General features: G+C 35.8%; 1 protein-coding gene across 11 annotated transcripts in view; it reads left to right on the top strand.

Moving 5' to 3' along the window:
* LOC143032379 (uncharacterized) overlaps positions 1–12,701 on the top strand; it is an 851,065-nt gene that overhangs the window by 807,284 nt on the left and 31,080 nt on the right. For all 11 annotated transcript variants that reach the window (XM_076197275.1, XM_076197470.1, XM_076197416.1 and 8 more), the window contains exons 24-25: positions 7,406–7,603; positions 7,843–7,957. In XM_076197275.1, the coding sequence (XP_076053390.1) occupies positions 7,406–7,603; positions 7,843–7,957 (313 nt within the window). The remainder of the gene's footprint in view (positions 1–7,405; positions 7,604–7,842; positions 7,958–12,701) is intronic.

Below are 12,701 nucleotides of genomic sequence, written 5' to 3'. Positions count from 1 at the left end.
CTATTAGCCTTGAATAGAAACATATTAAATTGGTGACGCATGATCGTCCTTGTCTGAATCCAAATTGCCTTGGATTTAGTACGTTGTTTTTTTCCAAGTATTTTACCCATCTAATTTTGATAATTCTTTCACAAATTTTTGCTATTGTACTTGTTAGAGAGACTGGTCTATAGTTGGTAGGTTCTTCTTTATTTCCTCCTTTATATATAGGTACTATATTTGCTTTTTTCCAATCTTCTGGAACTTTTCCTTCTTTTAAGGAACTGCTTATTATGCTATGTATTTTGTCTGCCAGTTCATTCCTGCATTCTTTCAGAATCCAGTTTGCTATTTCATCTGGCCCATGCGATTTTCTGACATCAAAATTACCCAAGTGTGTCAATATTTCATTCTTTGTTACTTCTATTTCTTCCATAGGGGGGACTTTTTCTTTCCACTCAATCTCTTCAGGTTGTATATTTTCCCTTGTAAACACTGATTTAAAATGTTTGTTCATAATTTCTGCCATTTCCATTTCCTCAGTGTATTCAACTCCTCCTTGTCTCAATTTCTCCAAGTCTTGTTTGTTTTTCAGTTTATTGTTTACAAATCTGTAGAATAGTTTTGGTTGATCTTTACACTTTTCTATAACCTCTTTTTCATATTTTCTTTTTTTCTCTCTGCACTTTTGTACATATTCATTTCTATAACCAGTATATATTTTCCATTTTTCAGGTCTTCTGTCTTTTTTCCATCTGGTCCAGGCTTTGTCTCTTTTGTCTTTTAACTCCCTACAACTTTTGTTGTACCAGCATTTTACATATTCTTTTTCTTGTTTTTGTCTTGGGACATACTTTTCCACTCCTTTTTTGTAAATTTTTGTCAAAATATTCCATTTCTCTTCCACTGATGTTTCTTCTTTGTATATTTCTTCCCAGTTTTCTTGTTGGAAGAATTCTCTTATTTTATCAAAGTTTGTTTTTTCATACATCATTCTTCCTTTTCTATATTGTTCATTTCTTTTCATATATTTTTCTTCATTAAGTTCCAGTTCAATCAATATGTGGTCACTTTTACCTATTGGTGTTTTATATTCAATCTTGTCCACTATTCTAGGTTCAGATGTAATTATTAAGTCTAGCCTCGATGGTTCTTCTTCATTTCTATACCTAGTGTTCTCTTGTATCCATTGTGTCATTGAATGGTCAGTAATCATCTCAAGTAGAGCATTTCCCCATGAGTCATCACCACTCTTTACTGTCATTTCTTCCCAGCAGATTTCTTTGCAATTAAAGTCGCCCATCATAACTATTCTTCCTCCGTCTTCCATTATTTTAGTTAATGCTATCTTTGTGTCCTCTAGCATACTTTTATATTCACTCTCCTCCCATGAGGCTGTTTTCGGAGGCACATAATTGATCACAAATTTTCTGCTCTTCTTATCTCTGTCTTCCACTTCTATCATAATCATCTCTACTGTATTCTTTCCATATATGACACCTTTCACATTTATATCCTTCTTAGTCAGGAACATAACTCCACCCCCTTGCTTTTTCTCTCTGTTTCTAATCCAATAATTGTATGCATCATGTCCTACACTGTTGGGTGGTAGTGGGCCTTTTAATTTTGTTTCTACAATTCCCATTATGTCCGGTTCTTTTTCTTTCAAATAATCATTCAGCTCATTCAATCCTGTTATTAATCCATCTATATTTGTGTAAGACACTCTTAGTTTTCTGCCACTTCCATTGTGTTCTCTGTTTCCCTTATGTTTTTCTTTTGTGTGTCGAACTTCCTTAGTTTCATGTTCACTACTCTCCAATAGAATCTCTCTTTCTCTGACTCCGTTCTGTTCTCGTTTTTTGTCTTAGCTTCCAGTCTTTTCTGCTTTTCTTCCTCTCTTTCCTCTTTATTCATTTCTCTTTTTATCCATATATTTTTGTATTGTTCACTTGTTGCTAGTTTCCCTGTTTTGGATAAGATATTCTCTGCCGTTGTTTGTGACTTGAATTTAATCTTAATTGGTCTGGTCTTGTCTGTGCTATACTTTCCGAGTCTAAATTTCTCTTCGATTTGTTTCATAATTCCTGGTTCATCTTCCTGAACTGATTCTAGTAATTGGCTTACTTTTTCATTTTCCTCTTTGATTCTTGTGGTTCTATCTGTGTTGTGTTTCTCTTCCATTCCTAATATAATTATACATTTCTTCTTGTCTGCTAAATCCCTTACTATATTCTCCTTTTGTCTCATCACTTTAATAACTGAGTCTTCAGTATGTTCTTTCAATTGCTGTTTGACTATGTCAGTGAATGAAATCTTATTTCCTTCTTGGGTTTGCTTCCAATTTTTACTTTCTTTAGCTATTGTTTCTCTGTTTTCTTTACTATTCTTCTTCAATTCCTCATTCTCCCCCTTTACCTCTCTTAACTGTCTTTTTAGTTCTTCTATTTCATCAGTTAAGTTTCTATTCGCCTTTTCCAGTTCTTCCAATCTTTCAACCCTTTGTAAAATGGTGTTCATATGACCTAACCTACTCTCCAAGTCCTCGATCACCTTATCAACCTTCTTCTCTAGTCTTGTCAGTCGGGGGGGTTTGTGTCCCCCCCACTCTCTTTAAATCCCTTGAAAATATTCTCATCACTTTCTACTGTATTGTTCCTATCTATACTTCTAATCTTTACATTCTTATTAGACATTCCGTCGTCCTCCAGCTCGTCTTGTGGTCTTTTGTTTACTTTACGGCGGTCTATTTGGACCAAGTCCTCTACTTCCTCATTACCTTCCATTTTCCCAGCAATCCCTCCCCTTCTCCTCTTTCCTTACTTTCCCACTACCTCACGAGCAATTTCCCCCCCCCCTGCAAATACAAAAAGGCACTTCTCTTTGCGTTGGTATCCACAATCTGCACTTTTCTTCAGAGCGTTCTTCAAGCCGTCCGTTCGTTGAAAGTGTGTGTGTGTGTGTGTGTGTGTGTGTGTGTGTGTGTGTGTGTGTGTGTGTGTGTGTGTGTGTGTGTGTGTGTGTGTGTGTGTGTGTGTGTGTGTGTGTGTGTGTGTGTGTGTGTGTGTGTGTGTGTGTGTGTGTGTGTGTGTGTTTATGTTTGTGTGTGTATTTACCTAGTTGTATTTTACGGGAAGAGGAGCTATGCTCGTGGTGTCCCGTCTCCATATCTCGTTTTATCTGGACTGTTTTTAAATTCGTGTATCGTTTTTGCACACACATTCTCACCTAACCTGTTCCAAACGTCTATTATCCTGTGGGGAAAGCTGTTCGTTTTCAGGTCTCTTCTATAATTGTCTTTCTTGATTTTCTTTCCATGTCCTCTTGTATCTCTACTATCCCTATTTATTTAGATCCTCTCTATCAATAATTTCCATGCCTTTCATGATTCTGTAGATAGTTATCAAGTCTCATCTCTCTCTTCTTTGCTCCAATGTCTGTAGCTCAAGTTTTGCCAGCCTTTCCTCATATGCTAGTTCTGAGAGCGTTGGTGCCAATTTCTCTTCGTCCAGGTATGTAAATGCCATTTTGATTAGTCTTATTAGATTATAAGTTTCTCCAAGAAAGATTGTTTATATGTTTCTCAGGGGACATATTATTCATAATAATGACTCCTAGGTCCTTCTCTTTTTCCACTTTTTTAATTTCTTCCTCTCCCAATGTATATGATCCCACTATTCTTTTTTTGCTTCTTCCAAATTCCATTATACTACACTTCTTAATGTTGAATTCCATCTCTCACTTCCAACTCCATTCCCATACTTTATTGAGATCACTCTGCAGCGACTCACAGTCTTCTTCGGTGTTGACTTATTTCAACATTTTTGCATTGTCTGCGAAGAAGCTCATATAACTTTCAATTCCTTCATCCATATCATTAATATGTATAGCAAACATTATTGGGGCCAAAACTGTACCTTGTGGAACTCCACTAATCACCTCATCCCAATTGGAATGTTTGTCTCTTATCACCACTCTCATTTTCCTTTCATGCAAGAAGTCTTCCATCTACTTAAGTAGTTTGCCCTGTATTCCTCCTGCAGTTTCTAATTTATTTAGCAATTTTTTATGTGGCACCTTATCAAAAGCTTTTTTCAGGTCTAGAAAGCCATAATCAGCCCATCCATCTCTTTCCTGTATTATATCTATTAGTCTTGAATAGAAAGACATCAAGCTTATGACACATGATCTTCCTTGTCTAAATCCAAACTGCCTCGAATTTAGTACATTCTTTTTTTCCAAATGCTTTACCCATCTAATTTTGATAATTCTTTTACAAATTTTAGCTACCGTACTTGTAAGAGAGATCTATAGTTTGTAGGGTCTTCTTTGTTGCCCCCCTTATATATTGGTACTATATTTGCTCTTTTCTAATCTTCTGGAACTTTTCCTTCCTTCAATGAACTGCTTATTAAACTATGTATTTTGTCTGTTAGTTCGTCCCTGCATTCTCTCAAAATCCATTTTGCCATTTCATCCGGACCATGCGATTTTCTAACATCGAGATTACTCAAGTGATTCATTATTTCATTCCTTTTACTTCTATCTCTTTCATAGGGGGAACTTTCCCCTCCCACTCGACATCTCTAAGTTGTATGTTCTCCCTCGTAAACACTGATTTAAAGTGCTTGTTCATAATTTCTGCCATTTCTATTTCCTCTGTGTATTCTATTCCTCCTTTTCGTAGTTTCACTAATTCTCGTTTGTTTTTCAGCTTGTTGTTTACAAATCTATGAAATAGTTTTGGTTGATCTTTACAATTTTCTATGACATCCTTTCGTATTTTCTCTTTTCTTCTCTGCGCACTTGTACATATTCATTTCAGTTTGTTGTTTACAAATCTATGAAATAGTTTTGGTTGATTTCAATTTTCTATGACATCCTTTCGTATTTTCTTTTTTCTTCTCTGCGCACTTGTACATATTCATTTCTATAATCAGTATGTATTTTCCATTTTTCGGGTTTTTTGTCTTTCCTCCATTTTATCCAAGCTTTATCCCTTTTATCTTTTAACTCGCTATATCTTTTGTTGTACCAACATTTTACATATCTTTTTCCTTGTTTTTGTCTTGGAACATTCTTTTCCACTCCTTCCTTATAATTTTTTTGTCAGTTTTTTCCATTTCTCTTCTACTGTTGTTCCCACTTTATATATTCTTTCCCAGTCGGCTTTTTGAAAAAAAAAAATCTCATTTTATCAAAATTTGTTTTTCCATACATCAATCTTCCCTTTCTATATTGTTTGTTTTTCCCCATGTATTTTTCTTCATTTAGTTTCAGGTCAACTAATATGTGGTCACTTTTATTTAGTGGTGTCTTATATTCAATCTTGTCCACTATTTCAGGGTCTGATGTGATTATTAGGTCTAGTCTCGATGGCTCTTCCTCATTTCAATACCTAGTATTCTCTTCTATCCATTGTGTCATTGTATGTTCTATAATCATATCAAGTAGTATATTTTCCCATAGGTCGTCTCCACCCTTCACTATCATCTCTTCCCTGCAGATTTCTTTACAATTAAAGTCACCCATTAAACTATTCTTCCTCCAGCTTCCATTATCTTATTTAGTGTTATCCTTGTGTCTTCTAACATATTCTTGTGTTCTCTCTCTTCCCATGAAGCCGTTTTAGGAGGCACATAATTTACCACAAACTTCCTGCTCTTCTTGTCCCTGTCCTCTATTTCCATCATAATCATCTCTATTCTATTCTTTCCATATGTAACATTCCTCACATTTATATCCTTCTTAGTTAGAAACATAACTCCACCACCTTGTTTTACTTCTCTGTTTCTAATCCAATAATTATATACACCATGTCCTACACTGTTGGGAGGTAATGGACATTTCAATTTTGTCTCCACAATTCCCATTATGTCAGGTTCTTTTTCCTTCAGGTAATCATTCAGTACATTCAAGCCTGTTATTAATCCATATATATTTGTGAAGGACACTTTTAATTTTCTATTACTTCCATCCTGTTTTCTGTTTCCCCTCTGTTTTTCTCTCCTATGAACCATTTCCTCACTTTCATATCCACTACTCTCCAATAGACTTTCTCTTTGTCTGACTCTGTTCTGTTCTCTTTTTTTTTTCTTAGCTTCGATTCTTTTTATTTTCTCTTCCTCTCTTTCTCTTTATTTACCTCTCTCTTTATCCATACCTGTGTGTACTGATCACTTTTCGCTAGTTTTCCTGTTTTTGATAAGACATTCTCTGCTGTCGTTTATGACCTGAATTTAACCTTAATTGGTCTTGTCTTGTCTATACTGTATTCCCCCAGCCTATACATTTCTTCAATTTCTTTTCCTATTTCCTCTTCACCTTCTTGAAATATTTTTAATGCTTTGTTCACTCTTTCTCATCTTTTACTCTTGTAGTCCTATTTGAATTATGCTTCTCTTCCATTTCTAATATAATTATACATTTCTTTTTATCTGCTAAGTCTCTTACTATATTCTCCTTCTCTCTCATCACTTTAATAAAGGTGTTCCTAGTGTGTTCCTTTATCTTATGTTTCACTGTATCTCGAAATTCAATTTTGCTATCCTCCTGAACCTTTTTCCAAACACCTCTTTTGCTATGGACTCTTTATTCTCTTTATTAATCCTCTTTAATTATTCATTCTCAACCTTTACTTCTTTTAACTGTCTTTTTAATTCTTCTATTTTATTTAGGCTTTGATTCTCCTTCTTTAGTTCTTCCAATTTGTCAACTCTGCGTAATTAGTGCAAATTGGCTAAACCTAATCTCCCATGATTCGTTCATTTTGTTACTTTCTCCTCTAGACTTGCTAATCGGGGGAGGTTGTCATCTCCTCCCTCATTAAATCCATAGAAATAATTACCTCCACTTTCTATTGTTCTGCTCTTATCTATATTTCTAATTTTAATGCCTTTACTGACTTGTTCGACTTCAGCTATGTCGTCTGCACATCTTTTGTTTACATTCCTTCTGACGTCCGGGGCTCGTTCGTCCCCTTCCTCATTTCCTTGCATTTTCCTCAATAACCCCTCCCCTTTCTCCTTTTTCTTCACCTGCCCACTACACTACGAGTTTTCTCCTTCCCTACTAATACAACACAGGTACTCACTCGTCGTTGAAATCCACGAAAATTGCGTGTTTTTTTTCCGGAGTCCAATCTTCCCCGTCAATCCGACGTTTGTGTGTGTATTTACCTAGTTGTATTTTACGGGAAGGGGTGTCCCGTCTTCATAGCAAATGTGTGTGTGTGTGTGTATGTGTGTGTGTGTGTGTGTGTGTGTGTGTGTGTGTGTGTGTGTGCGTGAAAGAGAGAGAGAGAGAGAGATTGGGCAAATTTTACGTTTACACAGTGTATGCGCGCGTACGTGTTTATACACATGCTCAGATACCTCCACGTATATCCCCGGTCATCTTTACATAACTCATTCATCAATCTCTGCAGCAATGAGGTGCCCGGTCCTCTCTGAGGTCGACATGGGTCGGGTGACGCCTGCGCGCTGCACCAAGAGGACTTCGGCCGTAGGTCAACACTGCTATTTGACCTGTTCCCCTGGATACCGAGTAGTGGGGAACCCGGTCCGCACCTGCCTCCGCCCCGGCGCGTGGTCCCCAGATACGGTTAGCCCGTATTGCGAAAAGGGTAAGTTTTGTTTATTTGTTTGTTTCCTTGATTATGCCCCAGAGTTCTCATGAAGCTTAGTGAAATCGAATTGCGGTTAGCCAGAATACAAAGAAAACCAAATTGGATGGGAGAGGTTTGAGAGTATTTTGATATTATGCTGTAGATATATATTTTTCTATTTTATTAGTCTCCGTGTGCCTTTACCAATATTTTCTCACGGCCGATGTGCCCTCCTGGTGTATTTTTTCTTACTCTAGACACCCTGAAGCCCTTCATCAGGTGTCCAGGAGACATGCAGGTAGACCTGAAGCCCCATCAAAAGTCTGCCTACGTCAGAATCCCTCAACCGAAGGCCAACGTCGACTGGTTCAGGTAAGGTGACCTCGAGGGTCAGAAGAGGTCAAAGAGTGGATGGAATGGGTCAGAACAGGTCAAAGAGTGGATAGAATGGGTCAGAACAGGTCAAAGAGTGGATAGAATGGGCGGAAGGGGAAGGAAGAAGATGAGGAGAGGTCTCAGGGAGATAGGAGAGATTGAGGAAGTTAGTTCTGCTGGAAGGAGGAGATAGAGGAGGTCCAGGAAGAGAAGGAATGGAAGTATTAAGCTGTGTAGGATCAGATACAGAGAATAGAAGATGGAAGACAAGTAAAAAATAGAATGAAAAATGAATGAAAATTAAAATGATGGATAATTATGAAATGAATTAGAATTATGTGAGAAGAAAGGATATATGAAGACAGAGACAGGAAATCTATGTTAAGGAAAGAGGAGAAGGTGAAGAAGAATGAGAAAGACTGGGGAGGGATGATGAGGAGGTGGGAAGTGAATTTAGTATTAGAGAAAATAAGATTTTTTTTTTCAAGAGAATGGGAGAGATAAAGAAGAGAACTATTAAACCCTTTATTCCACTGGATATAAGGAACCTAAACACAGTTATAATTGACAGACAATGCTTTAGCAATGTACTGGTATTGGTAGAAGACTTGGTTTGTACCATAGACTCTATAACAGGGGTTTCCTACCTGTTCTCTCACATGCCCCAGACTTATGTATTACTGTTCTTCTTTAGCCTATTGGAGACCACATCAACACTGAATTGAATCGTCATGCACCCCACTAAATACAACTAGAGTTTGGTTTGTGGTCCCATTCGCGAATTTCTATGTGGACCTTAAAGGGACCATGGAGCCTAGGTTGAGAACCAGTTTTCTAGTAAGACATATAGATAAGTCTTGATGGATAACGAAATCACTGACATAATTAATAAGTCTTGATGGATAACGAAATCACTGACATAATTCGTATCACTAGATACTGACCAGTGAAAAGTGAATAAATTCCATGGAACGCTTGCTTTAGCTGAAATGAATAAACAAACAAATGAATAAAGATAAATGAGTAAATAAGCAAATATATAAACTAATAAATACATGAAGGCATGAATACATAGATACGTCTATAAATAAACCAGTGACTAAGCAAGCAAAGAAACAAATAGAATAAAATGAACAAATAATAGATACGCGAATAAATCAAACTCATAAATAAAGTGATAAAAAGATAAACATAAATATCTCAGTAGCAGCCAGAAAAATGGGGCTAGATTAAGGAGAATCCCTAAAACCTAGAATAGATTTCCATCTCCCTTATAACTCGAGAACCGAATAAAGTTCCCTAGCGACAATCAAAACGAAACCTACTAAGAATAATGCTTTTGGGTTGACGAGGAGGAAGCATAGCCTTCAGAACTTCCAGTCCTGAAGCCGTCAAACCTACAGCTCCGTGGTACCTGACTGATTCCCTGAAGGTGAATAACGCCGCCTGACATCCGCTAACGACTAATCGTTATCGTTCTACGGACCCTCTCAGAAGCTTCTGGGGTGTTCTTCCCAAGAAGTATTGAATGAATTTGCAAGACGTTAAGGAGACCACTCACCAAACTATAAAAAATATACATACACATACATATACCAAAGGTTTTCCCCCCTTACAAGGGAGACAGCCAAAAAACAAAGGCATAGACATCACTCCCACTCATTCCATTCCCTACATACTCCACCCCCTCCACCCCCTTCCCTCCCTCTTATCTTGGCACCTCCTGGATGACGGGTCATCCCTGCATCTTGTCCACTGCCCTGGGTCAGAAGCAGTGCCATAAGACACAGCACATCCACAGCAAAAATAAATAAATAAATAAATAGATAAATAGATTATAGAAATAAAAAATAAATTAATTAATAAATTCAGTACATAGAAAAAATATCCCATTTCCACCCAATGAGAAGCGAGAAATCCCTAGTAGGACAAATCCCTGTCAATTGCAGTAAGCCGCTGTGTTTTTTGAAACCTACATTGATTCGCCTCCCTGCCTGGCCAGGACTGTCAGCACTCTCGGTTCTAGAACTTATAACCACCTGTTCATAAGTTCTGGACGGCATCCACTAGTCTATCTATAGAATATTATGTCACTTAATCTAAAGAGGGTTGGTCTAGTGTCACTTATGTCTCTAGACTACTCCATTCCCTTATCTTAGTCATGGGCGAGTCACGGGAAGATTGTCTCAGACATTTCTCTTCCACATCTCTCCCTGATCTCTTGACAGTGTCTCTTGTTTCTCCTCCCGATTTATGTCACTGACACACAAATCTGTGTCCGTCACCTTCAACTTTTCTGTCACTCAAGTAGTTTAGTTAAAACACGTAATATATTTTTTTCTTGTTTTCTTTCGAAATGGTGATGTATTTTATGGGGTTTTCTTCTGAGTGGCAACAAATTATTTTATTCAGCTGAAGATACTGTAAGATAGGGTCATGGTCTGCCAGGACTGTTGCAACAAGTCCGGGTCCCAGGGTAACAAAATTGTTTGGTGCTCAGCAGAATAAAATCTCTAAAGTAAGTCACCAGTTGAAGGAAGTAATCCTTTGGGTCTTGTGTTTGCTAAAGACATACTTTTAAAACCTTTTGCCAACCCTAACGATCATTTTCTATTATTAGAATATAGAATTTCACTTCGTTTTCTATTGTAATTAAAAGTTTATCTGAGTTATCTATAAAATCTACCTATAGTTTTCATATAGTCAATAAAACTTTGTTTCTTGATTGTGCAAAGTGTTTACTAAAATTGGCAAAAAGTTTTAAAACTATGTCCAAGGGTTTTGTACATAAACCATCATACCAAAAAAGCACAGTTTCAAAGTCTACTTCAGTTCAATTGAACAAATTCTTGTTCCACCGAGAACAAGACACTCAGAGCATAACACCGGTTTGAAATGGGCGTCCTGTACTTTGTTAACCACTTGTTAATTGATCACATACAACAGTACTAAATAATAGAATCTGTAATTTAGTAAACACTTTTGTATTTCTAATCTAAAGTTCGTTACAAATATTTCTGTACTTGCTTTATCTTCAAATCAGTTTTCTTTTATATTATATGCACTTGTTACAGTGTCTGTATGTGTGTGTGTGTGTGTGTGTGTGTGTGTGTGTGTGTGTGTGTGTGTGTGTGTGTGTGTGTGCATGCATGTGCAGAAAGACATCTTACAAAGAATATCAAGCTTGGTCAATACAAGAGATATACAAGTTGTACTTATAGAATTCTAATGAATATATATATATATATATATATATATATGTATAAATGCTGAGGTGTGAAGACAGAATGAGTGGTAGGGTGGTCAGTTTCAACGCCAAAAATCCGTTGAAGTTTTATTTCTGACGTTTCGTCCGAATAGGACTTCATCAGAGTGCACACAAATAAGACAATGACAACTTATATATTCGCACACCTCACCCCGTTCCTCCCCGGTCAATGTTGTTGTCATCTCGCTTTCGTCTGGACTGGTGGAGAATTAGGCTGCTCGCTACCCTCGCCAAGCAGCCTAATTCTCTACGAGTCCAGACGAAAGCGAGATGACAACAACATTGACAGGAGAGGAATGGGGTGAGGTGTGCGAATATATAAGTTGTCATTGTCTTATTTGTGTACACTCTGAAGAAGTCCTAGTTGGACGAAACGTCAGAAATAAAACTTCAACGGATTCATGGCGTTTAAACTCACCAACCTACCACTTACATATATATATATATATATATATATATATGTATGTATATATATATATATATATATATATATATGTATGTATATATATATATATATATATATATATATATGTGTGTGTGTGTGTATATATATATATATGTATACATATATACATATATATATATATATATATCTATATATATATATATATATATGTAGATATATACATGTATCTATAGAAGCATAGACTTGCTACCATGCAAGTCCTGGGTTCGAGTCCGGGGACAACTGTGGGAATTATTTGATATGTATACATGTATGTATATATAAATATATATATATATATATATATATATATATATATACATGTATATATATATATATATATATATATATATATGTGTGTGTGTGTGTGTGTGTGTGTGTGTGTGTGTGTGTGTGTGTATGTATATATATATTTATATATACATATATATATATATATATATATATCTATATACATATATAAATAAAAAAATATATATATATATATATATATATTATATATATATATATATATATATACATGTATCTATAGAAGCATAGACTTGCTACCATGCAAGTCCTGGGTTCGAGTCCGGGGACAACTGTTGGAATTATTTGATATGTATACATGTATGTATATATAAATATATATATATATATATATATATATATATATATACATGTATATATATATATATATATATATATGTGTGTGTGTGTGTGTGTGTGTGTGTGTGTGTGTGTGTGTGTGTGTGTGTGTGTGTGTGTGTGTGTGTATGTATATATATATATATATTATATATATTATATATTATATATATATATATATACAGGTATATATATATATATGTATATATCATATATATATATATATAAATATATATACATATATATATATATATATTGTATTGATGTCCGATAATGTACAGAACAAGGATTTTTAAGGTTCTTGTGGTTGAATGGTTTGATGACATGAAACAGTTTGCACGAGAGTATGAGATTGTGAACCTTAGAATTTCTGAGATCACAGTGGTATGGCACTTTGGTTG

The sequence above is a fragment of the Oratosquilla oratoria genome, chromosome 1 (genome assembly GCF_046742065.1).
Source record: "Oratosquilla oratoria isolate Oo_2021 chromosome 1, ASM4674206v1, whole genome shotgun sequence".
In the NCBI taxonomy this organism is placed as follows: Eukaryota; Metazoa; Arthropoda; class Malacostraca; order Stomatopoda; family Squillidae; genus Oratosquilla; species Oratosquilla oratoria.
Note: the sequence above shows the minus strand (reverse complement) of the source record. Positions and strands in the feature narration are given on the sequence as shown.